The sequence below is a fragment of the Schistocerca serialis genome, chromosome 4 (assembly GCF_023864345.2).
Source record: "Schistocerca serialis cubense isolate TAMUIC-IGC-003099 chromosome 4, iqSchSeri2.2, whole genome shotgun sequence".
In the NCBI taxonomy this organism is placed as follows: domain Eukaryota; kingdom Metazoa; phylum Arthropoda; class Insecta; order Orthoptera; family Acrididae; genus Schistocerca; species Schistocerca serialis.
The window spans coordinates 352,769,893-352,794,810 of NC_064641.1; the positions used below are offsets into that span (position 1 = coordinate 352,769,893).

General features: G+C 42.4%; 1 protein-coding gene across 3 annotated transcripts in view; it reads right to left on the minus strand.

The window, feature by feature from the left end:
- LOC126474136 (serine/threonine-protein kinase dyf-5) overlaps nt 1-24,918 on the minus strand; it is a 283,860-nt gene that overhangs the window by 72,477 nt on the left and 186,465 nt on the right. For all 3 annotated transcript variants that reach the window (XM_050101575.1, XM_050101573.1, XM_050101574.1), the window contains one exon: nt 5,985-6,161. In XM_050101575.1, coding sequence (XP_049957532.1) covers nt 5,985-6,161 — 177 coding nt within the window. The remainder of the gene's footprint in view (nt 1-5,984; nt 6,162-24,918) is intronic.

Consider the following 24,918-nt stretch of genomic DNA (forward strand, 5'->3'; position numbering starts at 1 on the left):
TGATGAAAAAACACTGATGTAACAAAGAATGAGAGAAAGATTTATTTTTACTTTTTTACAAAAAAAAGTCTCCCTAGTGAGCATTTCTGAATTTTTCTAATTTTGGAAGCTATGTCTTCCCTGTGGGTGAAGGCATGCATGTGAGGACATGCATGCAAGGGCATAAGTTTCAAAACCAATTTTAGATAAAGCCTCATGATATATGAGCAGTTTATTGTTGTTTATACTGATGGTGTGGGGAGCAAAAGTACTCTTCACAAGAATGTGACTTGTAGTAATATTGTAGTAGAGAGGAAAGTGTACATAAATAATTGCAAAAATTTAGATAATACTGATGTATCTTTAGCTGTACTAAAAGAAGAAAATCGTAAGGAAAAAAAATACAAAATAAAAAAAACATGAGTAAAAAAAATTTAAAAAGAAAATCATAAGCAAAAAAATATACAAAAACAAAAAAACCATGACTAATAAAAAAATATAAAAATTAAAAAAAATCAGAAGTTAAAAAATATATATATACATAAAAGGCAAATATAGAGAAAAACACATTACACTATATATGTCCAGTACCATTTTTACTGTACAATATGTAAGCATAATGAAATTAACATTAATATTTAAAAAAAAAAAAATTAAATCTTATTCTAGGAAATGAGTTTTACCTTTCTGTTATTTTCAATCTGTATGCTGTATGTTAGAATATTTCTCACGTATTTTTTATACCATGTATATTTGTCATGTCAAATAATTTCTTTACTTGAATTTTTTTGTGTATGAGATTGATGGGGAAGTATCATTGCAACAACAGCCAGTAACAAGTCCACAGATTCAAAGAGTCCAAATTTGGAAGAGGTTATCAGACTGCATCATTAAGGTACTAATTGTGTAATACAGATCCATCACTGAGTGTTGTCGGGATTTTGTTGTATATGTCCATAACAACAAAAGCCCTGGGGAGCAGTTTTAATGGATCTGGGAGATGTTATTTTTTTTACCGTATTTGTCGATACTGAATTGAAAATGTTTTCTTATATTTTTGTCAGAATTTATTATAATTTGTCTTATTATATGTTAATTTACTTCTGTTTTTGAGAGTAAAAGCATATTGATTACTATTAGAAAATGTATCGAAGAATAGCAAAGAAACTGATTGTGTAAAATATCTTTGACGTTGGAGTAGTCTTTGACTATAGTCAGTCCGAGTCGGAAGCTAACTCTTGGTGTGTGTTGACGGAAGAACAATGTGAAGGTCACCGTCATAAATAATTTTGAATTATGTTACTATTATTTTTGTATTAACTAAAAAGAAGAAACTACATTTGAAGAAACTGTATTTGAAACACCAAAATGAGAGAAACACGCTGAACCACGTCATTTTCTGCAGCCGACAACGATGCATTGTGGAATCATACTTAGACAACTGAAGCCAAGACTTATATTTGCTTGCAAACATCTAATGGAAAAGGTACTGTCACGAAATATGGCAAATTTAAGTTTATAAAAAATAGTGACCATATTTTCAACTTGTGTCTTAACCGGGAAGCCATATTTAAACAGGAAGGTGTCGTCGTTGAGTGACTGTAGGAGGATACAAGATGACTTGGACAGGATTTGTGATTGGTGTAAAGAATGGCAGCTAAATCTAAATATAGATAAACGTAAATTAATGAAGATGAATAGGAAAAAGAATCCCATAATGTTTGAATACTCCATTAGTAGTGTAGCGCTTGACACAGTCACGTCGATTAAATACTTAGGTGTAACATTGCAGAGCGATATGAAGTGGGACAAGCATGTAATGGCAGTTGTGGGGAAGGCAGGTAGTCGTCTTTGGTTCATTGGTAGAATTTTCGGAAGATGTGGTTCATCTGCAAAGGAGACCGCTTATAAAACACTAATACGACCTATTCTTGAGTACTGCTCGAGCGTTTGGGATCCCTATCAGGTCGGATTGAGGGAGGACATAGAAGCAATTCAGACGCTGGCTGCTAGATTTGTTACTGGTAGGTTTGATCAACACGGAAATGCTTCAGGAACTCGTGTGGGAGTCTCTAGAGGAAAAGAGGCATTCTTTTCATGAATCGCTACTGAGGAAATTTAGAGAACCAGCATTTGAGGCTGACTGCAGTACAATTTTACTGCCGCCAACTTATATTTCATGAAAAGACCCCAAAGATAAGATAAGAGAGATTTAGGGCTCGTACAGAGGCATATAGGCGTCATTTATCCCTTGTTCTGTTTGGGAGTGGAACAGGGAGAGAAGATGCTAGTTGTGGTACGAGGTACCCTCCGCCACGCACCGTATGGTGGATTGCGGAGTATGTATGTACATGTAGATGTAGATGAACTTACATCAGGGTGAGGCTAACTCTGTGGAACATAGACAAGCATACCATTGGAGGATTACCAAAGACATTGTAGCCCCTGCAACCAACTGAGAACAGACATCTTTGTCGCCCATTGTGAGGTTTATAAATAGCTTGTTAACTAAAGGGTCATCTGGGGGAACTAGTGCCTTGAAACGTAACAACCCATTAAGACCCACTTAACACATACATTCTCCAAATTAATTCGGGATCACTCATGTAAATAAAACGGGTCTGAGTATGTACTGTATGTCTGAATAAATTTATACCAACAAAAATAATTACTACATTATATTTAAAAGTGTAGAAGCTCTGTAAATGAAGGGAACATTTTCCATGAAGGGAGCCTCTAGTAATTAATAAAAAATGTAAATGCATTATTGTAATTATGTATTAGAGAAGTTATTCTCAAATAAAATAACAGACATGTACTAATACTGTAGTGTACTTACTGTTCTGGAGCAGTCATACATTAATATATGTATTTTCAGTTTCTATATGTCAATTTTAATTGTTAATTAATCAAAAAAGGATTGTTCAAGATTGTTTAGATTATATACACTCCTGGAAATTGAAATAAGAACACCGTGAATTCATTGTCCCAGGAAGGGGAAACTTTATTGACACATTCCTGGGGTCAGATACATCACATGATCACACTGACAGAACCACAGGCACATAGACACAGGCAACAGAGCATGCACAATGTCGGCACTAGTACAGTGTATATCCACCTTTCGCAGCAATGCAGGCTGCTATTCTCCCATGGAGACGATCGTAGAGATGCTGGATGTAGTCCTGTGGAACGGCTTGCCATGCCATTTCCACCTGGCGCCTCAGTTGGACCAGCGTTCGTGCTGGACATGCAGACCGCGTGAGACGACGCTTCATCCAGTCCCAAACATGCTCAATGGGGGACAGATCAGGAGATCTTGCTGGCCAGGGTAGTTGACTTACACCTTCTAGAGCACGTTGGGTGGCACGGGATACATGCGGATGTGCATTGTCCTGTTGGAGCAGCAAGTTGCCTTGCCGGTCTAGGAATGGTAGAACAATGGGTTCGATGACGGTTTGGATGTACCGTGCACTATTCAGTGTCCCCTCGACGATCACCAGTGGTGTACGGCCAGTGTAGGAGATCGCTCCCCACACCATGATGCCGGGTGTTGGCCCTGTGTGCCTCGGTCGTATGCAGTCCTGATTGTGGCGCTCACCTGCACGGCGCCAAACACGCATACGACCATCATTGGCACCAAGGCAGAAGCGACTCTCATCGCTCAAGACGACACGTCTACATTCGTCCCTCCATTCACGCCTGTAGCGACACCACTGGAGGCGGGCTGCACGATGTTGGGGCGTGAGCGGAAGACGGCCTAACGCTGTGCGGGACCGTAGCCGAGCTTCATGGAGACGGTTGCGAATGGTCCTCGCCAATACCCCAGGAGCAACAGTGTCCCTAATTTGCTGGGAAGTGGCGGTGTGGTCCCCTACGGCACTGCGTAGGATCCTACGGTCTTGGCGTGCATCCGTGCGTCGCTGCGGTCCGGTCCCAGGTCGACGGGCACGTGCACCTTCCGCCGACCACTGGCGACAACATCGATGTACTGTGGAGACCTCACGCCCCACGTGTTGAGCAATTCGGCGGTACGTCCACCCGGCCTCCCGCATGCCCACTATACGCCCTCGCTCAAAGTCCGTCAACTGCACATACGGTTCACGTCCACGCTGTCGCGGCATGCTACCAGTGTTAAAGACTGCGATGGAGCTCCGTATGCCACGGCAAACTGGCTGACACTGACGGCGGCGGTGCACAAATGCTGCGCAGCTAGCGCCATTCGACGGCCAACACCGCGGTTCCTGGTGTGTCCGCTGTGCCGTGCGTGTGATCATTGCTTGTACAGCCCTCTCGCAGTGTCCGGAGCAAATATGGTGGGTCTGACACACCGGTGTCAATGTGTTCTGTTTTCCATTTCCAGGAGTGTATATAGGGGTAGTCATATTGGCATACGGAAGTCAGACTGCTTTTGGTTTTTGAGCAGTGAACATGTAGCTGCTCCTTTTGTATTGTAAGTATTGTTTGCCTTTGAAATAATGCTTTGACTTTGTTTTGAAAGTATAATAAATATATTAAAACATAATACAAGATGAATTTTATATTTAACTTTTCCGAAGTTAAATGTTACAGTTACTGAAAACTTAGGACTTCAGCTGCGACAGATCGTCAGAAAGGATGAGTACACAAACCCCCATATAAATGTTTAACCAAAGAATAGTTACGTTTCAGCCTGAAGCTTATGCATCATCATTTGATGCATGCCTGAAACCTGATATGATTGTCCTGGTGGTTTACAACAAATTCTGCAGAGATGTCCATCTTCTCCACAACTGGTGCAGCACACTCGTGATCCAGATACTCAGCATGTCTGTGTGCTCACTGCATACACCAATAAGGTATAATGCTATTGATACATCTGATATTGATGAATCATGACATTGCCATCTTGGAACTGGTTAAGGGTATTTCATGCTCCTGGGGTGATGTGACACCTGGAGCATGCTACTTGCAGTTGGGCCATAAGGCACTCATTTGCTTCCTTTGCAATTTCTACAGAATGTGCAATTGTCAAAATACCTTCCAATGATAGCTTGTCTAGATTGAGGGCTGGCATGCCCTACTGGATGTGGAGTTATTTCGACAACTGTGTCCCTAGTTAAAAAGTTTGTGTATGAGGGTTTTCATGCTAGGTTCACACAAGTGAAATCACATTGGCACATTAATGCTTGTAAAGCAGTCACCCTGCACTGATACGACTGACCTGGTTGTTTGAGTTACATATAAAATTTGAGTCACAATGTGACCACATCGAATCTTTGCAAATAATGGTTTGAAAGCAACAAGCGACAGGATAAGACCCATTGAAAATTGCCATCAAAGACCTGACAGGAGATGACTTGCTGTTTCAACTGCTGGTAATGTGTGTCCCAACACTACATGGTGGAAATATGGGTATCTGTCTGGGAAGTGTCCACTGCCTGTATTGGAGGGGTACCCGGCATCTGCAGCTGATCCTTCAGAAGCTGAACTTCTTGATGGAGTTACTCTTTTCCTGCTGATGTTGTTGTTGCTGTTGTTGAAACTGCTGTTGGAATTGCTGCTGCAGTTTCAGCTGTTGCTGCTGCTGTTTCAAGAGTTTCATAAATTGTGTTTCCAAGGCGCTATGCTAACCTTTTACCTCAAATAACAAGGAAGATGGAGATGATGATGATGATGATGATGATGATGATGATGAAGAAAAAGCTGGGCTGACCAGTCCTGAACCATTGACAGCAGATCATCCAGTGTGAATAGAAAAGACAAACAAATGGAAATGGACAAGTCGAGAAGGTACTACAGATAAACAAATTCATTAGTATATAAATTGAATTACCAGCTGTTAACTCCTTATGCTAACTCGAATGTTGATGAAACATATTCAGCAGTAATTATATCTAGTCACTGCAATATTCACAGTACACAAGGTATTTAAGTGTGTCACAACTTGTTGGTGAATCACATTAAAAGCAATCACAATGAACTTTGTTTAAAAATGGTATGCCAAGTTTAGACAACAAACTTACCTCGAAACATTAGTGCTCTGTCCTGCTACGTAGCGTGCCACTGAGAGATAGTGTTCTTTAGCACTTAGTTTTTTGCGTGGCTGCATTTGCTGTTTTTCACCTGAAGGTAATGCACCATAACTGGGGTGGTTCTCTTTCATAATGAATGATCTGTCCACAGGTGGGACATGTTTGTTTCTGTAACATAAGGTTGTCAAATCAGGAAAAAAAATACAGACAATAATGAAAAAAATATTTTGTAATTAATAACTGCAAGAAAGGGAAGTACATGGAAGTTTATGCTATCTGAAATTTTAAGACAGTACATTTGTACTAAATATGTTAACAATAATGACATATAAATTACTCTCAGCCAGAAATAAAAGCTATATCGATAGGCTCAGAGAACCACAAGATGTTGCCTGAACTCTGTGTCACTGTATGCCTATGATGGCATTGGAAGTCAGTACAGATGAACACATGGTTATGACACTGATAAGCTAACAACTTACATCAGCTTTTTCAGAGTACAGTCACTATTTTTCTTAAAGTGGCTGCTCCCTTGAACTCATAGGAGGGATTGTATCCTGTTGTAATTCTCCAAATAAAAAGAAAAAAATTAAACCTTTCACAGTGCCAAGAACTGGATCTTAGCCCTTCAAATGGCTGAATATGCACTGACCACTCAACTATGAAGGCATACCACTTTATTTGCTATTTCATTAATGTACTGATGAACGTAGTTGATTTCACCTTTTCCTCTTTTATTATGTGATGAAATGGGAGTCTCTATCAATTTATCTCATATACAATCCCTGTGAAAACATAAAGTGTTATCAAGCACCCATTTAAAATTACGTACTTTCAAAGTGAATTTTGTTTTATGTCAATAATTCTACCTAATATGTCAACTGACTGAAAAAGTTAGTTGCTGAAAAATTAATGCCTTTTTGAGACAAAATCGACATTAATGCAGAAAATAAAGGCCATTTTCATCTTTTACAATGATTACAAATGTGGCATCTTCTTTTGAACTGTATATGATACTTTTAAATCATCAAATGTTATTGGGAACAATATCCTTGCAGTTTGATGGTGCTTCAAGATTTTCACTATTTTTTCTGTGATAAATTACCACTGAAATGTTCATCTTTAGAACACTAGTGCAGAAGTAGCCACAAATTCAGTTAAATACAAGGTGTCCTAGGAGTAATGGTCAACTTTCAGGGACAGGACAGGAACAATAATTCAAAGCAAAAGAGTCCAGTAAAAAATGGACTCTAAAATGCATACCATAAGAGCTACGAGTACTACATCGTCTTTGATACTGTGAAAGAAATCTCTTTTACAGCAAACTCTTCACTTTCCTTATTTTGGAAGCAGGTAGTATGGAACAAAACAAGAAAAAAAAATTTCTAGTAAACATGTACTCTAAAATGTGTACCTGCCCAGTAGAAGAGCAGCGTTCCACAGTAGTGAAGACGAACAAGTGATTATCACTCTTAAGGTATGCACTTTAGAGCTCATATTTACTAGATAATTTTTTTTCTTCTTTTGGTCCATACTACCTCCTCTCAAAACATTCAAAACAAAGAGCTTGCCATAGAAGAAATTTGTTTCACAGAGTCAAGGATGAAGTAGTGCTCACACATCTTAAGGCATGCATTTTTGAGCCCATGTTTACCATACTTTTAGCATTGAATGAATATTCCTGTCAAATCCCTGTATATTGGCCATCCCTTCTGGGATACCCTGTATATTTCATTCATTTATTTATGTATATAACTCTTCCAGATTTTCCACTGGGTAGGACTGTGTAAGCCAGGTTAGCCCCAATCAAAATTCTAGATTCTAAACTGGTATTATACTGTTGGTGTCATATTCACAAAACTTTTTATTGATTGTATCAAGGCTTGTTTGTATCATGGTATATTGTGCATTTTCAAACACTTGCAAGTGCCATACAAAATTCATGCTGTATCTACTTATCTACGTAGGGTGTATTTATGTATTTAATCATTTATTTTTTTAGTGCTCATTTTATCACTCATGATGCAGGAGTTGTTGAAATAAAAGACTGTATAAAATATTACATACAAATTTGTACAGAATATAGGCATACATAACTTGTAATATTACATCTAGATTGGTAGTTTTCTTATCAACATATCTTCACAGACTGTAATAAAACAAATCATATTCTACTTAATGGCATCTTCAAGTCTTTTTGGCATAATTATTCATCCATTAAATTTTAGACTGCTGCCCCAAAAACTCAACATCTGTTGTTTTAAAAAACATATACACAAATGCTAGAGACTTTAATTGGTGGAAAAATGTATGCAGAACTGACTCTGTGGCTATGGGGTCAATCCAAGCTGAGATATTCATGAATCACTATTAGCTGCATTGTAGTGAATTTAATAATGACATAGAGTGATGGTGTCACCATGGGTAATCAACTGTCCCCCTTGGGGACCAATTTGTCTATGATGGACTTCCGAGATAAGCCACTGCAATCTGCTTCTTTGAATCCCACAGTATTTTTGAGATATGTGGATGACATATTAGTACTGTTGTCACACAATGAGGATAAATTACTATTCTGAAACCATCTAAACTTCATCAATGAAAAATTCAGTTTAAAATGGAAATAAAAAAGGAGGGATGCCTTCCATTTTTGGATGTTTTGGTTCTTTTCAGTGATGATGACGCTTTGGGACATGAAGTTTATCTGAAACTGCCTCACACAGACTTATATTTACATGCATAGAATTGGCAATAGCCTTTCCACACGATGAGTGTCCTCCAAACTTTGGTTCACTGGGCACATAACATTGCTGTCAAGAACAGTTCAGGATGAACTTCTACATTTTAAGAGAGTTTCTGAAGCAAATGGGCATTCTCCACAATAGATGCTCATGATGCTATGAATAAAACTTAAGGAGGACATAATTAATTATGAAGAAGACAGAGATTTAAACCCATGCCTTTCCTGCCACATATGTGAGAAACCTGCCATTAAAAGTAGATTGTATCCCCACCAATCACATAGATAAAGTAATTTTTCACCCTTCACCAAAGACAGTAGCACTTTTGGATTCCATCAAAGATGACTTGCCAGCTCTGCAGACTGGGGTTTACAAGATCCCCTGGAAATGTAGCCTTTCAAACACTGGGGCAGATAACTCTCACAGTACTTGAAAAGATCCATGGAACACTATAGACACACCTCGCACTTACAGCCCAATGAATCAGCTGTGACACACTACCACATCAACACAGTGTCTCTACGTAGTATGAAATTGCAGAAATTTTGAACTAGTGTGACCATCAGTGCTTATTTTAGCTCTCGAGTACATCATAAAAATAGGAGATTTTTAACAACCATTACTGCTTGTGACTGATATTTAGTTATATAGAAAATACTATTAAGTTCTGTGAGCCTTCAGAATCACTAATAATATAATATATTGCTAATACTATAATACATCTCACACAATGCTACTGCTACCCACCAATGGAGAGGAAATCAGTAGCATTGTACATAAATTCAAGAGTAAATTATCAACAGGTTTTGATGAAGTTCGAATGTGTATACTAAAAGACTGCATTAGCAGCATAAAAGAACCCTTAGCAGACATTATAAATGAGTCATTCTCATCAGGTTGCTTCCCTAATTATCTAAAGCATGCAAAAACTCTTACCATACACAAAAAAGGTGATACAGAAAACATAGAGAATTGCACACCAGTTTCACTGCTGTCTTCTTTTTCAAAAATAATGGAAAGTATTATGAAAAACAGACTTATGGACAACTTAAATAAATACCAATTCCTATGCAAAGAACAGTTTGGTTTCAGGACTGGAAAGGGAACAGAAGCAGCTATAGAAAAATTTACAAGAGTAGTTCTAGAAGCCCTAGATAAAGGAGAACAAGTAACAGGTATTTTCCTAGATCTCAATAAAGCATTTGATACAGTTGACCATGAAATACTACTAGGTAACCTTGAAGCTCTAGGAATCAGGGGGGTTGTAAAGAAATGGTTTAGATCTTATCTTGTGGACAGAGTGCAGAGGGTGGAGATATCTCAGATTCCAAGTAGCTCAAATTATTTTGTGAAACATCTTTCAGATGAAGAATATTTGAACATTGGAGTACCTCAGGGAAGTGTGTTAGGCCCAGTACTATTTCTTATTTATTTTAATGGCTTCCCACAGTGGGTAACGCAAGTTGAAACAGTGATATTTGCTGATGACTGCAATACAATAATTACAGACAGGACACCAGAAATGTTAAATGTAAAAGCTGAAAAGACACTTATGGCAGTTCACAACTGGTCAAATAACGACAAAGTAACCCTTAATGTGAAAAAGACTAATAACATAAACTTCTACATAAAGAAAAAACCGAATATGAGAAAATTTAAAGTTCAAAATGAAACCATAAGGTGTGTAGCCAGAACAAAATTTTTGGGTATGTATGTTGATCAACAATTAGAATGGGATGAACATATTAGGATGCTTGGGGGAAAAAAAAAAAATTAGCACAGCATGCTATGCCTTACGAATATTAGTCACTGTGTGCAATAGTTCATGCCAGAGAATGACATACTTTGCACCCATACATTCTATAATAAGTTATGGCATAACATTCTGGCGTGCAAATGCCCAAAATGTGAAATATGTGTTCAGATTGCAAAAACGAGTTATCAGAATAATGAGCAAGAGTCACAAAAGAACACACTGCAGTGAGTTATTTAAAAAATGCGGTATTCTGACAATCCCAAGCGAATATATCTCACAAACTACAGTTTTTATTCACAAAAATATTGAGCAATATTTAGCAAACAGCTGCATACATGATCACCAAACCATAAACAGTAATTGCTTGTACCTAGACAGAATGAATAAAACTAACCAAGGTGTCAAGATATACAATAAACTGCCAAAAGAAATCACAAACATAAAGGAACTCTGTAAATTTAAAGCATTCCTTTGTGTGTGTGTGTGTGTGTGTGTGTGTGTGTGTGTGTGTGTCTATATATATATATATACATACATAAAATAGAGGGAAACATTCCACGCGGGAAACATATATTTAAAAACAAAGATGATGTGACTTACCATCCGAAAGCGCTGGCAGGTCGATAGAAACACAAACAGACACATACATACACACAAAATTCAAGCTTTTGCTCATCAGGAAAGAGGGAAGGAGAGGGAAAGACGAAAAGAAGTGGGTTTTAAGGGAGAGGGTAAGGAGTCATTCCAATCCCGGGAGCGGAAAGACTAACATTAGGGGGAAAAAAAAAAGGGTATACACTCGCACACACACACACACACACACACACACGTATCCATCCACACATATACAGACACAAGTAGACATATTTAAAAGCAAAGAGTTTGGGCAGAGATGTCAGTCGAGGCGGAAGTGCAGAGGCAAAGATGATGTTGAATGACAGGTGAGGTGTGAGTGGCGGCAACTTGAAATTAGCGGAGATTGAGGCTTGGTGGGTAACGGGAAGAGAGGATATAACCTTTGTGCACATCGTTGTCTACCAACCCAAGTCCAACATAGCCCAGCTGTAACCAACACCTTTTCGCCTTTTTTCACATCAGATCTCCAGTTACTTTCCAGTCCACCTTTATCCCTCAACATATATTTTTATTTTCATTTTCATTTCAGCCTCATGTTACACTTTCCACCTTCTAAAACCATGTCACCCTCACAACACCCCCACAACGACCCCATTAAGTTTTATTTACATTCCCTCCGCAAACATGCCTTCGCCCTAGCCAGATTACGATCCCATATTCTATTTTCTCAGGCTTGTCTGACATTTGGCATTACCCCCAAAGGCCTCACACTTAAAGTTCCCATCTCTGCCTGAAACCCTTCTTTCCATCACTCCCTATACCAGTTCCAAACTGAACAATCCATTGCCCTCACCCACCTTATCCTTCACCTACACATCAACTCAGCCAATGAACACACCCGTCAACTCCTATCCTTAATAAAAGTCCTTAATCTTTCCTCTCCCACATCCACACCGGCTGTTCAGAGCATCCTCCAACAGGCCAACCATAAATTAGAACAGCATGCCACCCTCCACCTCAAAAAACTATCCAATCTCCTGGTTTCCCACCTCCGGAAAGGCAACTCACTCACCCTTCACAACCTTTCCAGCAAACCTCAACCTCCTCTCATTGCACACAAACCCAGTCTCTCCCATCTACTAAATCTCCCACTTCCAACTCCACTCTCTCCAAAACCTCAAAATTCCAATCAACACAATCTGGAACCACAACACCCTAATTCAGTAGTTAACCTTTCCTCTAAACCTCTCTCTCAATCCGAAACCTCTGTCCTATCCAAAGGCCTCACCTTCAGCCCCACTCCCAGATTCAACCAAACAGCCCTCGTCAAAGATTTACTGTCCTACACTCGTACTCTCTGCTGGAAATATCACTTTGCCATGAAGAAAAATTATCCTAATCCTACTCCTAATGATCCAACTCCCCAAGACAACCATCCAAATTGAACCCTGCCTGGAACAGTTCCGTCCTCCGTCGCAGCGGGACCCACCTCCTCTTCCTCAAAATCACCCTCTCCAAACCTTCCAGGAATTTCTCACTTCCAGCCTTGGATCTCAATCCTTCTTAAAAAACCTTAATCCTACTCCCAACATCACAACTGCTGAAGCCCAGGCTATCCGTGATCTGAAGGCTGACCGATCCATCGTCATTCTTCCGGCGGACAGGGGTTCCATGACCGTGGTACTTGATCGTCGGGAGTATGTGGCTGAGGGACTGCGTCAGCTTTCAGACAACACCACATACAAAGTTTGCCAAGGTAACCCCATTCCCGATGTCCAGGCGGAGCTTCAAGGAATCCTCAGAACCTCAGGCACCCTGCAAAACCTTTCACCTGACTCCATCAACCTCCTGACCCCACTGACACCCCGCACCCCTACCTTCTACCTTCTTCCTAAAATCCACAAACCCAATCATCTCGGCCGCCCCATTGTAGCTGGTTACCAAGCCCCCACAGAACGTATCTCTGCCTACGTAGATCAACACTTCAACCCATTACATGCAGTCTCCCATCCTTCATCAAAGACACCAACCACTTTCTCGAACGCCTGGAATCCTTACCCAATGTGTTACCCCCAGAAACCATTCTTATAACCACTGATGCCACTTCCTTATACACAAATATTCCGCACGTCCAAGACCTCGCTGCGATGGAGCATTTCCTTTCACGCCGATCAGCTGCCACCCTACCTAAAACCTCTTTCCTCATCACGTTAGCCAGCTTCATCCTGACCCACAACTTCTTCACTTTTGAACGCCAGACATACCAACAATTAAAGGGAACAGCCATGGGTACCAGGATGGCCCCCTCGTACGCCAACTTATTCATGGGTCGCTTAGAGGAAGCCTTCTTGGTTACCCAGGCCTGCCAACCCAAAGTTTGGCACAGATTTATTGATGACATCTTCATGATCTGGACTCACAGAGAAGAAGAACTCCAGAATTTCCTCTCCAACCTCAACTCCTTTGGTTCCATCAGATTCACCTGGTCCTACTCCAAATCCCACGCCACTTTCCTTGACGTTGACCTCCATCTGTCCAATGGCCAGCTTCACACGTCCGTCCACATCAAACCCACCAACAAGCAACAGTACCTGCTTTATGACAGCTGCCACCCATTCCACATCAAACGGTCCCTTCCCTACAGCCTAGGTCTTCGTGGCAAATGAATCTGCTCCAGTCCGGAATCCCTGAACCATTACACCAACAACCTGAAAACAGCTTTCGCATCCCGCAACTACCCTTCCAACCTGGTACAGAAGCAAATAACCAGAGCCACTTCCTCACCCCTCAAACCCAGAATCCCCCACAGAAGAACCACAAAAGTGCCCCACTTGTGACAGGATACTTTCCGGGACTGGACCAGACTCTGAATGTGGCTCTCCAGCAGGGATACGACTTCCTCAAATCCTGCACTGAAATGAGATCCATCCTTCATGAAATCCTCCCCACTCCACCAAGAGTGTCTTTCCGTCGTCCACTTAACCTTCGTAACCTGTTAGTTCATCCCTATGAAATCCCCAAACCACCTTCCCTACCCTCTGCCTCCTATCCTTGTAACCGCCCCCGGTGTAAAACCTGTCCCATGCACCCTCCTACCACCACCTACTCCAGTCCTGTAACCTGGAAGGTGTACACGATCAAAGGCAGAGCCACATGTGAAAGCACCCACGTGATTTACCAACTGACCTGCCTACACTGTGATGCATTCTATGTGGGAATGACCAGCAATAAACTGTCCATTCGCATGAATGGACACAGGCAGACAGTGTTTGTTGGTAATGAGGATCACCCTGTGGCTAAACATGCCTTGGTACACGGCCAGCACATCTTGGCACAGTGTTACACCATCCGGGTTATCTGGATACTTCCCACCAACACCAACCTATCCGAACTCCAGAGATGGGAACTTGCTCTTCAATATATCCTCCCTTCCCGTTACCCACCAGGCCTCAATCTCCGCTAATTTCAAGTTGCCGCCACTCACACCTCACCTGTCATTCAACATCATCTTTGCCTCTGTACTTCCGCCTCGACTGACATCTCTGCCCAAACTCTTTGCCTTTAAATATGTCTGCCTGTGTGTGTATATGTGCAGATGGATATGTGTGTGTGTGTGTGTGTGTGTGTGTGTGTGTGTGTGTGTGTGTGTGTGTGTGTGCGTGAGTGTATACCCTTCCTTTTTTCCCCCTAAGGCAAGTCTTTCCGCTCCCGGGATTGGAACGACTCCTTACGCTCTCCCTTAAAACCCACTTCCTTTCATCTTTCCCTCTCCTTCCCTCTTTCCTGATGAGGTAACAGTTTGTTGTGAAAGCTTGAATTTTGTGTGTATGTATGTGTCTGTTTGTGTTTCTATCGACCTGCCAACACTTTCGTATGGTAAGTCACATCATCTTTGTTTTTAAATATATATATATTTTTTTTTTTTTTTGCGTGGAATGTTTCCCTCTATTATATTGATATCATTAATTTGAACCGAACAATTCCGCTTGTTATTGTCACTGTTGCATTTCGAAATCTTTTCTGTCGTCTTATTTTCTCATTCTGTTTTTGCCAGTAGTTTCACTTTGTATTCACCTTCTCCTTTTTACCGTAATCTGCTGTACAATTTTATCCCGCCTATATATACTCAACAATACGTAACCCACTTCCAAACCATAACCAAAAAAAATTTTTTTTTGCCACTTTCAACACTACCGCCACTATAAAATCCACCATTTCTAGTTCACAAACAGTTCCTTTCACATTTTAAACAACCATTTCGGCTAGTTCTAATAATTTTCCCTTTATTTCCATTTCCGTTTTTCCCACATCACTGACAATTTTTAGCCTCTTCCCACAGGTTTTAACGTCATTATTTCTTCGTCAGACAATTGTTAGCCTCATTTTCATAATCTGCCACCACAAAACCACTCCTTTTAATATATTACACCCAGTTTTTTCGAAATTTTCCCGAATTTCTCCGTCCTCTAACGTGTTTTGGCGGCAACACAACCACCTAACCTTTGTGCACATCGTTGTCTACCAACCCAAGTCCAACATAGCCCAGCTGTAACCAACACCTTTTCGCCTTTTTTCACATCAGATCTCCAGTTACTTTCCAGTCCACCTTTATCCCTCAACATATATTTTTATTTTCATTTTCATTTCAGCCTCATGTTACACTTTCCACCTTCTAAAACCATGTCACCCTCACAACACCCCCCACAACGACCCCATTAAGTTTTATTTACATTCCCTCCGCAAACATGCCTTCGCCCTAGCCAGATTACGCTCCCATATTCTATTTTCTCAGGCTTGTCTGACATTTGGCATTACCCCCAAAGGCCTCACACTTAAAGTTCCCATCTCTGGCTGCAACCATTCTTTCCATCACTCCCTATACCAGTTCCAAACTGAACACTCCATTGCCCTCACCCACCTAATCCTTCACCTACACATCAACTCAGCCAATGAACACACCCGTCAACTCCTATCCTTAATAAAAGTCCTTAATCTTTCCTCTCCCACATCCACACCGGCTGTTCAGAGCATCCTCCTACAGGCCAACCGTAAATTAGAACAGCATGCCACCCTCCACCTCAAAAAACTATCCAATCTCCTGGTTTCCCACCTCTGGAAAGGCAACTCACTCACCCTTCACAACCTTTCCAGCAAACCTCAACCTCCTCTCATTGCACACAAACCCAGTCTCTCCCATCTACTCAATCTCCCACTTCCAACTCCACTCCGTCCAAAACTCAAAATTCCAATCAACACAATCTGGAACCACAACACCCCAATTCAGTAGTTAACCTTTCCTCCAAACCTCTCCTCCAATCCGAAACCTCTGTCCTATCCAAAGGCCTCACCTTCAGCCCCACTCCCAGATTCAACCAAACAGCCCTCGTCAAAGATTTACTGTCCTACACTCGTACTCTCTGCTGGAAATATCACTTTGCCACGAAGAAAAATTATCCTAATCCTACCCCTAATGATCCAACTCCCCAAGACACCATCCAAATTGAACCCTGCCTGGAACAGTTCCGTCCTCCGTCGCAGCGGGACCCACCTCCTCTTCCTCAAAATCACCCTCTCCAAACCTTCCAGGAATTTCTCACTTCCAGCCTTGCATCTCAATCCTTCTTAGAAAACCTTAATTCTACTCCCAACATCACAACTGCTGAAGCCCAGGCTAGCCGTGATCTGAAGGCTGACCGATCCATCGTCATTCTTCCGGTGGACAAGGGTTCCACGACCGTGGTACTTGATCGTCGGGAGTATGTGGCTGAGGGACTGCGTCAGCTTTCAGACAACACCACATACAAAATTTGCCAAGGTAACCCCATTCCTGATGTCCAGGCGGGGCTTCAAGGAATCCTCAGAACCTTAGGCCCCCTGCAAAACCTTTCACTTGACTCCATCAACCTCCTGACCCCACTGACACCCCGCACCCCTACCTTCTACCTTCTTCCTAAAATCCACAAACCCAATCATCTCGGCCGCCCCATTGTAGCTGGTTACCAAGCCCCCACAGAACGTATCTCTGCCTACGTAGATCAACACCTTCAACCCATTACATGCAGTCTCCCATCCTTCATCAAAGACACCAACCACTTTCTCGAACGCCTGGAATCCTTACCCAATGTGTTACCCCTGGAAACCATCCTTGTAACCATTGATGCCACTTCCTTATACACAAATATTCCGCACATCCAGGGCCTCGCTGCGATGGAGCATTTCCTTTCACGGCTTTCACGGCGATCACCTGCCACCCTACCTAAAACCTCTTTCCCACCAACACCAACCTATACGAACTCTGGAGATGGGAACTTGCTCTTCAATACATCCTCTCTTCCCGTTACCCACCAGGCCTCAATCTCCGCTAATTTCAAGTTGCCGCCACTCACACCTCACCTGTCATTCAACATCATCTTTGCCTCTGCACTTCCGCCCCGACTGACATCTCTGCCCAAACTCTTTGCCTTTAAATATGTCTGCTTGTGTCTGTATATGTGTGGATGGATATGTGTGTGTGTGCGAATGTATACCCTTCCTTTTTTCCCCCTAAGGTGAGTCTTTCCGCTCCCAGGATTGGAATGACTCCTTACCCTCTCACTTAAAACCCAGTTCCTTTCGTCTTTCCCTCTCCTTCCCTCTTTCCTGATGCACTTACCTTAGGGGGGAAAAAAGGAAAAAATGACGGGTATACACTCGCACACACACACATATCCATCCACACATATCATATGTGTGTATGCGAGTGTATACCCGTCCTTTTTTCCTTTTTTTCCCCCCTAAGGTAAGTCTTTCCGCTCCCGGGATTGGAATGACTCCTTACCCTCTCCCTTAAAACCCACATCCTTTCGTCTTTCCCTCTCCTTCCCTCTTTCCTGATGAGGCAACAGTTTGTTGCGAAAGCTTGAATTTTGTGTGTATGTTTGTGTGTCTGTCGACCTGCCAGCACTTTCATTTGGTAAGTCACATCATCTTTGTTTTTAGATATATTTTTCCCACGTGGAATGTTTCCCTTGTATATATATATATGGAAATATGCCACATGGGAAAAATATATCTAAAAACAATGATGATGTGACTTACCAAACGAAAGTGCTGGCGGGTCGATAGACACACAAACAAACACAAACATACACACAAAATTCAAGTTTTTGCCACCCAAGGTTGCTTCATCAGGAAAGAGTGAAGGAGAGGGAAAGACGAAAGGATGTGGGTTTTAAGGTGGAGGGTAAGGAGTCATTCCAATCCCGGGAGCGGAAAGACTTACCTTAGGGGGAAAAAAGGACAGGTATACACTCGACACACACACATATCCATCCGCACATACACAGACACAAGCAGACATTTGTTAAGGCAAGACATCTCTGCCCAAACTCTTTGCCTTTACAAATGTCTGCTTGTGTCTGTGTATGTGCGGACGGATATGTGTGTATGTGTGTGTGTGTGTGTGTGTGTGTGTGTGTGTGTGTGTGTGTGCGCGCGCGAGTGTATACCTGTCCTTTTTTCCCCCTAAGGTAAGTCTTTCCGCTCCCGGGATTGGAATGACTCCTTACCCTCTCCCTTAAAACCCACATCCTTTCATCTTTCCCTCTTTCCTGATGAAGCAACCATTGGTTGCGAAAGCTTGAATTTTGTGTGTGTGTTTGTGTGTCTATCAACATGCCAATGCTTTCGTTTGGTAAGTTATATCATCTTTGTTTTTAGATTGTTTTATATATATACAGGGTGAGACACCTAACGTTACTGCTGGATATATTTCGTGAACCACATCAAATACTGACGAACCGTTTCCACAGACCGAACGTGAGGAGAGGGGCTAGTGTAACAAACCATACAAAAATGCACGGAAGTATGTTTTTTAACACAAACCTACGTTTTCTTAAATGGAACCACGTTAGTTTTGTTAGCACATCTGAACATATAAACAAATACGTAATCAGTGCCATTTGTTGCATTGTAAAATGTTAAGTACATCCGGAGATATTGTAACCTAAAGTTGATGATTGATTACCACTCCTCCACTGTTCGATCGTGTGTATCGGAGAGCACCGAATTACGTAGGGATCCAAATGGAACGGTGATGGACCTTAGGTACAGGAGAGACTGGAACAGCACATTACGTCCACATGCTAACACCTTTTTATTGCTCTTTTTCACTGACGCACATGTATATTACCATGAGGGGTGAGGTACACGTACGCACGTGGTTTCCGTTTTCAATTACAGAGTGGAATAGAGTGTGTCCCGACATGTCAGGCCTACAACCACAGAGGATATGAAACAATGTATTGTGGCAGCCTGCGGTGACATTACACCAGATGTACTGCAGCGTGTACAGCATTCATTACGCCAGAGATTGCAATTGTGTGCAGCAAATGATGGCCACAACATTGAACATCTATTGGCCTGACATGTCGGGACACACTCTATTCCACTCCGTAATTGAAAACGGAAACCACGTGTGTTCGTGTCTGCTTGTGCATGTGTATGTGCGGATGGATGTGTGTGTGTGTGTGTGCGCGAGTGTATACTTGTCCGTTTTTCCCCCTAAGGTAAGTCTTTCCGCTTCCGGGATTGGAATGACTCCTTACCCTCTCCCTTAAAACCCACATCCTTTCGTCTTTCCCTCTCCTTCCCTCTTTCCTGACGAAGCAACCACTGGTTGCGAAAGCTAGAATTTTGTGTGTATGTATGTGTCTGTTTGTGTTTCTATCGACCTGCCAGCGCTTTCGTATGGTAAGTCACATCATCTTTGTTTTCAAATATATTTTTCCCGCGTGGAACGTTTCCCTATTATATTCATATCATTAATTTGAACCCAACAATCACGTTTATTATTGTCACTGTTGCATTTCGAAATCTTTTCTGTCTTCTTATTTTCTCTTTCTGTGTTCTGCCAGTAGTTTCACTTTGTATTCACCTTCTCCTTTTTAGCGTAATTTACTATACAATTTTATCCCGCCGATATATACTCAATAATACGTAATAATACGTAACCTACTTCGAAACCATAACCAAAAAAAAATTTTTTTTTTCCCCGCTTTCAACACTACCGCCGCTATAAAATCCACCGTTTCTAGTTCACAAACAGTTCCTTTCACCTATTAAACAACCATTTCGGCTAGTTCGAATAACTTTCGCTTTATTTCCATTTCCGTTTTTTCACACATCATTGATCATTTTTAGCCGCTTCCCACAGGTTTTAACGTCATTATTTCTTCGTCAGACAATTGTTAACCTCATTCTCATAATCTGCTACCACAAAACCACTCCTTTTAATACATTTACACGTAGTTTTTTCGAAATTTTCCCGAATTTCTCCACCCTTTAACGTGTTTTGGCGGCAACACAACCACCTAACCTTTATGCACATCGTTGTCTACCAACCCAAGTTCACCACAGGATCAACACAATCAACACTTTTTCGCCTTTTTCCACACCAGATCTCCAGTTGCTTTCTAGTTCACCTTTATCTCTCCCCATATATATATTTTTTTCATTTTCATTTCAGCCTCATGTTACACTTTCCACCTTCTAATACCATGTCACCCTCACAACACCCCCACAATGACCCCATTAAGTTTTATTTACATTCCCTCCGCAAACATGCCTTCGCCCTAGCCAGATTACGCTCCCATATTTTATTTTCTCAGGCTTGTCTGACATTTGGCATTACCCCCAAAGGCCTCACATTTAAAGTTCCCATCTCTGGCTGCAACCCTTCTTTCCATCACTCCCTATACCAGTTCCAAACTGAACAATCCATTGCCCTCACCCACCTAATCCTTCACCTACACATCAACTCAGCCAATGAACACATCCGTCAACTCCTATCCTTAATAAAAGTCCTTAATCTTTCCTCTCCCGCATCCACGCCGGCTGTTCAAAGCATCCTCCTACAGGCCAACCGCAAATTAGAACAGCATGCCACCCTCCACCTCAAAAAATTATCCAATCTCCTGGTTTCCCACCTCCGGAAAGGCAACTCACTCACCCTTCACAAGCTTTCCAGTAAACCTCAACCTCCTCTCATTGCACACAAACCCAGTCTCTCCCATCTACTCAATCTCCCACTTCCAGCTCCACTCCCTCCTAAAACCTCAAAATTCCAATCAACGCAATCTGGAACCACAACACCCCAATTCAGTAGTTAACCTTTCCACTAAACCTCTCTCCCAATCCGAAACCTCTGTCCTATCCAAAGGCCTCACCTTCTGCCCCACTCCCAGATTCAACCAAACAGCCCTCGTCAAAGATTTACTGTCCTACACTCGTACTCTCTGCTGGAAATATCACTTTGCCACGAAGAAAAATTATCCTAATCCTACCCCTAATGATCCAACTCCCCCAGACACTATCCAAATTGAACCCTGCCTGGAACAGTTCTGTCCTCCGTCACAGCGGGACCCACCTCCTCTTCCTCAAAATCACCCTCTCCAAACCTTCCAGGAATTTCTGACTTCCAGCCTTGCATCTCAATCCTTCTTAAAAAAACCTTAATCCTACTCCCAACATCACAACTGCTGAAGCCCAAGCTATCTGTGATCTGAAGGCTGACCGATCCATCGTCATTCTTCTGGCGGACAAGGGTTCCACGACCGTGGTACTTGATCGTCGGGAGTATGTAGCTGAGGGACTGCGTCAGCTTTCAGACAACACCACATACAAAGTTTCCCAAGGTAATCCCATTCCTGATGTCCAGGCAGAGCGTCAAGGAATCCTCAGAACCTTAGGCCCCTTACAAAACCTTTCCCCTGTCTCCATCAACCTCCTGACCCCACCGACACCCCACACCCCTACCTTCTACCTTCTTCCTAAAATTCACAAACCCAATCATTCCGGCCGCCCCATTGTAGCTGATTACTAAGCCCCCACAGAACGAATCTCTGCCTACGTCAGGCTGTTCCAGCTCGTGGGCTCCGCTGTGAGCCGCGGAGCGCTCCCTGCTCCAGGGAGCCGCGTGTCTCGCTGTGACCAGTCAAGTGGGCCGGCACGTGGCACGGCTGGCTGAGGCAGGCGGCAAGGCAAGGGTTTTGATGTGCCAGCTGCGTCTTACAAGATCGAAAACCTCACACTCTTTGCTGCTAAGACGCGGTGACGTGCTACACCAGGAAATACGATCTGCAGGAAATAAATAAGAAACAAATGTTTTACAAGAAATTGCATACTAAATTTATTGGGCCTCTGTAGTTTGAAATATCCTTTTCATTTTTTTTTTTTCTAATAATTTCCGGGTATGCAGCCGGATCCTGTCGACATTCTGCCACGATATTTCGGCCCAGAGACGTCCGGCCATCATCAGGTGAGTACACAACTACTGAAGAGCCCAGGTGCAGTCGCGGTATTTATGCCGAATCTCGCGCATGTGAAATGTACTGGCATCCTACAGCGCATGCGTCAGGTGTTGACATGCGCAGCATAGCCGAGTTGTACGTGCTGCCCTCGGTGGTGGAAATAAAGGTTCATCTAGTCATTGAGTATCGAATGACACTGTCGATTCCGCTGTGATTGTATAATTCAGAAGTCACATCCTTTTCATTGCAAGATCGGAAATATCAGGCGTCAAAGTGTTCGCAGCATTAATACGGAGGATGGCCTTCATTGTTGTATCCTGAAGAAGCAATCGTTCCTTACTTTATAACTGTTTTCATTGCTCAGAAAAGCTGCTCACATCAAAACGTAAATCCAAACATGCACATGATCTGAGCGGCATTGTTGTGAAGTTTGGGAAATGTTTTTTCTGTAATGAACACTACCATCGTGACAAATACAACGTGATGTAGTACCTCTCTTTCAACAAAGTTGAATTTTGCAACTGAATAATCTCCAATTGAAGCGACGATGACAAGTCATCGGTGAAAAAGGAGTGCTGAATACCTTAAGTTCCATTTCCAAACTAGTGGGGTCTCGGAATCGTGTTTCAAAGGACGTGATGAGCTGCTTTGCTTGGTAATCGCTGAAAGTAGTACCATCAGGTAGTTTTAAAGAAGCAAGATGATTGAAGAACGTTAGATGTCCATTACTCATCTGTCTCTCAAATAAACGTAACTTTTCCATGAACACTTTGATCTGGTCGTGCATGTCAACGATTAGCTGCCCTTTGCCCTGCATTGACAGATTTAAATTATTCAGATGCATAGTTATGTCAGCTAGGAACGCCAGGTCTGATATCCATTTTATATCTTTCAGACAACGCATTTCTTCCCCTTTCATTTCGAGAAAATGGGTATTTCCTGACTAACGGCAAAGAAAACATCAAGAACTTTTCCCCGACTCAGCCAACGAACTGTACTGTGGTAAGATATATCCCCATACTCCGCTTCCACATCTTTCAGGAATCCTTTGACGACGCACAGTTCACGACATCTTTTATTACGCCACCTAGCTCTACTGTTTCAGTACACAGTGCCACTTGGTGCATTACAGAACACTAACTATGTTGCATGTTTTGATACCCTCTGTATTACAAATCCGTTTTTAAACATACGTCTACTGGTATGTCGTTCTTAAGCCTGGCTACCAGTTCTCTGCGTGCAACACCTTCTACCTGACTGTATTTAATTCTGTATATTGTACCTCTTCGCAGAATTAAATACTTTATGACATACAAAACACTGCGGTCGACCATCCCTCTCAATGAATAGAAAGGTATCCTCCAATACAGGTACAGAGCTCCCGCGGCTTGTCATAGCTGTCATTGAGCACGGATTATTACGGCTGCATGCGGCCAGGGGGCAGTGAGTTCGCTTTCCCCCTCCACGCGGGCTCTGAGCTGCTGCGGTGAGCGCTCTGGAGCGCTCCGGCTCCCTGGAGCTCGGTTGGAACAGCCTGGCCTATGTAGATCAACATCCATTACATGCAGTCTCCCATCCTTCATCAAAGACACCAACCACTTTCTCGAACGCCTGGAATCCTTAGCCAATCTATTACCCCCGGAAACCATCCTTGTAACCATTGATGCCACTTCCTTACACACAAATATTCTGCACGTCCACGGCCTCGCTGCTATGGAGCACTTCCTTTCACGCCGATCACCTGCTGCCCTACCTAAAACCTCTTTCCTCATTACCTTAGCCAGTTTCATCCTGACCCACAACTTCTTCACTTTTGAAGGCCAGACATACCAACAATTAAAGGAAACAGCCATGGGTACCAGGATGGCCCCCTCGTACGCCAACCTATTCATGGGTCGCTTAGAGGAAGCCTTCTTGGTTACCCAGCCCTGCCAACCCAAAGTTTGGTACAGATTTATTGATGACATCTTCATGATCTGGACTCACAGTGAAGAAGAACTCCAGAATTTCCTCTCCAACCTCAACTCCTTTGGTTCCATCAGATTCACCTGGTCCTACTCCAAATCCCATGCCACTTTCCTTGACGTTGACCTCCATCTGTCCAATGGCCAGCTTCACACGTCCGTCCACATCAAACCCACCAACAAGCAACAGTACCTCCATTATGACAGCTGCCACCCATTCCACATCAAACGGTCCCTTCCCTACAGCCTAGGTCTTCGTGGCAAACGAATCTGCTCCAGTCCGGAATCCCTGAACCATTACACCAACAATCTGAAAACAGCTTTCACATCCCGCAACTACCCTCTCGACCTGGTACAGAAGCAAATAACCAGAGCCAAATAACCAGAGCCACTTCCTCATCCCCTCATTAAGAAGCCAAGATGGAATTTTAAGAAATCTACCTGGGATCTGTATACATGGGAAGCTGACAGCAATCTCCGCTGGGTAGCCCCAAAAGCAGAAAACTACAAAAGATTTGTGAGGGTCATAATTGGTGCAGCCAAATGTAACATACCCCAAGGGCTCAGGAAAGAATACATCCCTTGCTGGGACAACACAAT